The following is a 3,039-nucleotide window of genomic DNA, read 5'->3' as shown; positions in this document are numbered from 1 at the left end:
CTAAAAATTAATTAATTGTGATTAATCGCAACTCTAAATATATCATGTGTGTAAAAATCGGGACAGATAGTGGTTTTTAACACACTTGTTTGTTTTATTTATTATTAATTGTGAGTACAAGCAGTACAAGCAGAACAGGGCTTCAAATAATTGTGAGGGATTGTTACTGAATGTTTTCCACCCGTTTGAATCTAGCCTACACTAGGCACATTGTTTTATCCATATACATTTTCAAGTTCACAGAACATAGGCCTACTTCAACAGGCAAACAGAAAAAAACTCCAATCATCCTTTTGGGTAAGGTAGATTAGTGCAAAAAAATATGAACAACAGTGTTTTATTGTTTAAATCACATTCAACCATAGAACAAGCTCTAAACACACGGTCCTCTGGTCTACTCATCCTTCAGCCAGTTGCTGAGACAAACCAACTTGTCCACGTTCTCTGAGTGCAGAGAAGACCTCTTCTTGTTCACAATGTGCCCTGCTACAGAGAACAGCCTCTCACAGGGCACTGTGGAGGCAGGAGTGGCCAGGTATCTGCGAGCAAGGCGGGCCAGCTGGCTGTGGGCTCCTGCATGAGCTGCCCACCACTGTAAGGGACAGTCCTCTAAGGCAGTGCAGGGCTCTGCTCTGTAGCGCTGTATGGCTCTGTCCTGCTGTACCTCCTCCTCTGACTCAGAGTCAGAGTCCATCTGCAGCAGGCTCAGCCTCTTCTTGGCTGGACCTTCTTCTGCAGTGTGTGATCCTCTAGGAGAGTCTTCATGTAGCATGCCTGCCAGTGTGGTCCACACTGCTTCTCTGTCAGTCTTGGGCACACTGCGCAGGTCTTTAAAACGTGGGTCCAGTGCAGTTGCAATCTGGAGCCATGCATAGTTGGTATGTGCCTGGCGGGAAGCGAGGTCTTCCTTAAACTTCTCTTTAAACCTCACCACATATGCAGGGTCCTCATCAGTTACTTCCATGACACGCCGCAGGTGGCAGAAGGCAGGTAGAACTACAGAGCAGGAGACGTAGGCCTCTCCTCCCAGCAGTTCAGTCACATATCTGCAGTGGAATACACACACACACACACACACACACACACACACAGATAAGACAGCAAATTTAAAAAGCTTATTTTAATACTAGGTAATATTAATAAAATATTTGATTTCATTTATTTTTTAAATAAGACGTTTTCATAATAACAAAACTGATTTAAGATGCATGTTTGATACATTTAATCTAAGCCTACAATAATGGTCACAATGACAGGCTCACCTGCAGGGCTCTAGAAGTGTCTCCAGTCTCTGGAGTTTGTCCCACTCTGGAGGCGTCAGGAGGACAAGTTTATGCTTCTGTTTATCCAGAGTCGCGGTTACTGCAGTTTGGTTGCGGATCAAGCGCTTCACCATCTGCAGCGTGGAGTTCCAGCGCGTAGGCACGTCCTGGGCCAGCGGCTCCTGCTTGCGCCCCAGTGACACCTGCTCTGCGTTCAGCTCTGCTGTGTTTGCTGGACTGTGCTTGAAATGGCCAACAATTTTGCGGCATTTGGCCAGTGCAGTGACAAAGCCACTGTCTGTGAGGCTCACTGTGATGCATCTCTGTAGAATGTGCGCGGTACACGGCATGTGATTGAATGGCATGATGCGAGCCGCGGCGATCATATAGCGCGCACTGTCCGTGCCTACTGTTGTCACCTTCTCCTCAATGCTCCAATTGCGAGCAACAGTCTGGAACTGCTCTGCACAAGCCTCCGCAAAGTGACGCTCTTCCGTTTTCATTATAGTCAGCGCAAAGGATGTCAGACCCCAGGCTTCAGTGATTAAATGCGCAGTAACTCCCAGGTAATTGTCATTACTCACTGTTGTCCAGTGGTCTCCTGTCAGAGCCACGCATTCCGTGTGAACTAAAGCCTCTTCTTTTTTCTTTTTCTCCGTTTCATACAGTTCGTGGATTCGAATAGTTATTGTGCTTCTCGCTGGGGGCTTGTAGGACGCGTCCTGAGATGCAACCTTTAAAACATCCGCGAAACCCTTGTCCTCCACAATGCTTAGCGGTCTACAGTCCTTTGCTATCCATTTAGCTATATTGTCGGTCAGTTTGTTCAAAGAAGACTTACTGAGTGGCCTGCGTTCACTCAGAGTGGTCTGACGCAGGCCGGGTGAAGCTGCTGCCCCGACAAACGCGTGTTTGGCATTAAGGTGGTATTTTAAGCTCGAATATGAACGGTGAAATTGAAACTCTTTACTGCAGTGAGTGCAAATTACAACGTGTTTGTTTATTGTCCCGTCTGTGTTCTTCTTGTATTTAAATTCCCCATCCAGAAGGCCATCCTGTTCCTGCTTCTCCATTTTCAGTGGCGCGGTAAACAAAACAATTGGAATTATGGGAGCGACTCATCTGCGCTTATAGTTAAATATTCTAACGTAATTAATTCCAAAATTTAATTATCGCAATTAACGCGTTAATTTCGACAGCCCTAGTTTTTACTGATGTGAAATAGTGTATTTTCTTTAAAAACACCTGTTAACAATACACAGCTACTGCTTTTACCATTTAAAACTGTCAGACCATCTTTCCTCTCTAGCTAGAAAAGCTGGTGATCCCGTTAAAATTACGCCGTTTATTATCCTCAAAACGCATTTAAACCAGTACATTAATAAATTTATGTAATGTATTTTATTCTTTTAAAGACTATTGAACCCGCTTTGGTACCATATGCTTTTATCTTGTAGCCCGCAGGATAGCGTCATTTCTACCAGCTATAGGCCGGGGTGTGTGTGTGGGATATTATGCTTAAATTATTTATTAATTATCATTGGCTATATGCTTTATAACACATCTTATACTTATTTTACACACATTTACTTATTTTATACACACTTTAAAATTCAGAAAGCTAGTTGCCTCAGCTGTTTTCAATAAATGATAGTGGTGTGTGGGAATTGTGGCTCTCCCGTTTCTACAGCCTCCCCACCCACTGTTCGCATGATAAGAAATCACCATACTGCCTATCTGTACTGTCATGCAACGGCTATATTCCGGGTGTGTGTGT

General features: G+C 44.3%; 1 protein-coding gene across 1 annotated transcript; it reads right to left on the bottom strand.

Annotated features, from left to right (window-relative positions):
• Positions 1-394: 394 nt before the first annotated feature.
• Positions 395-2,448, bottom strand: LOC140578746 (E3 SUMO-protein ligase ZBED1-like). Its single transcript, XM_072700597.1, has 2 exons — positions 1,263-2,448; positions 395-1,046 (listed from the first exon to the last, which is right to left on the bottom strand). Exons 1-2 carry the CDS (start codon positions 2,333-2,335, stop codon positions 395-397), a joined length of 1,725 nt encoding a protein of 574 aa, XP_072556698.1. The 5' UTR covers positions 2,336-2,448.
• Between the last annotated feature and the right edge of the window lie 591 nt (positions 2,449-3,039).

This window comes from Paramormyrops kingsleyae, chromosome 1, assembly GCF_048594095.1.
Source record: "Paramormyrops kingsleyae isolate MSU_618 chromosome 1, PKINGS_0.4, whole genome shotgun sequence".
NCBI classification, from domain to species: Eukaryota; Metazoa; Chordata; class Actinopteri; order Osteoglossiformes; family Mormyridae; genus Paramormyrops; species Paramormyrops kingsleyae.
Note: the sequence above shows the minus strand (reverse complement) of the source record. Positions and strands in the feature narration are given on the sequence as shown.

Coding starts and splice junctions, on each gene's coding strand:
- LOC140578746 (XM_072700597.1), bottom strand. CDS start 2,335: ATGGAGAAGCAGGAACAGGATGGCCTTCTGGATGGGGAATTTAAATAC. Junction 1,047..1,262: donor ACACTTCTAGAGCCCTGCAG/GTGAGCCTGTCA, acceptor ATTCCACTGCAG/ATATGTGACTGAACTGCTGG.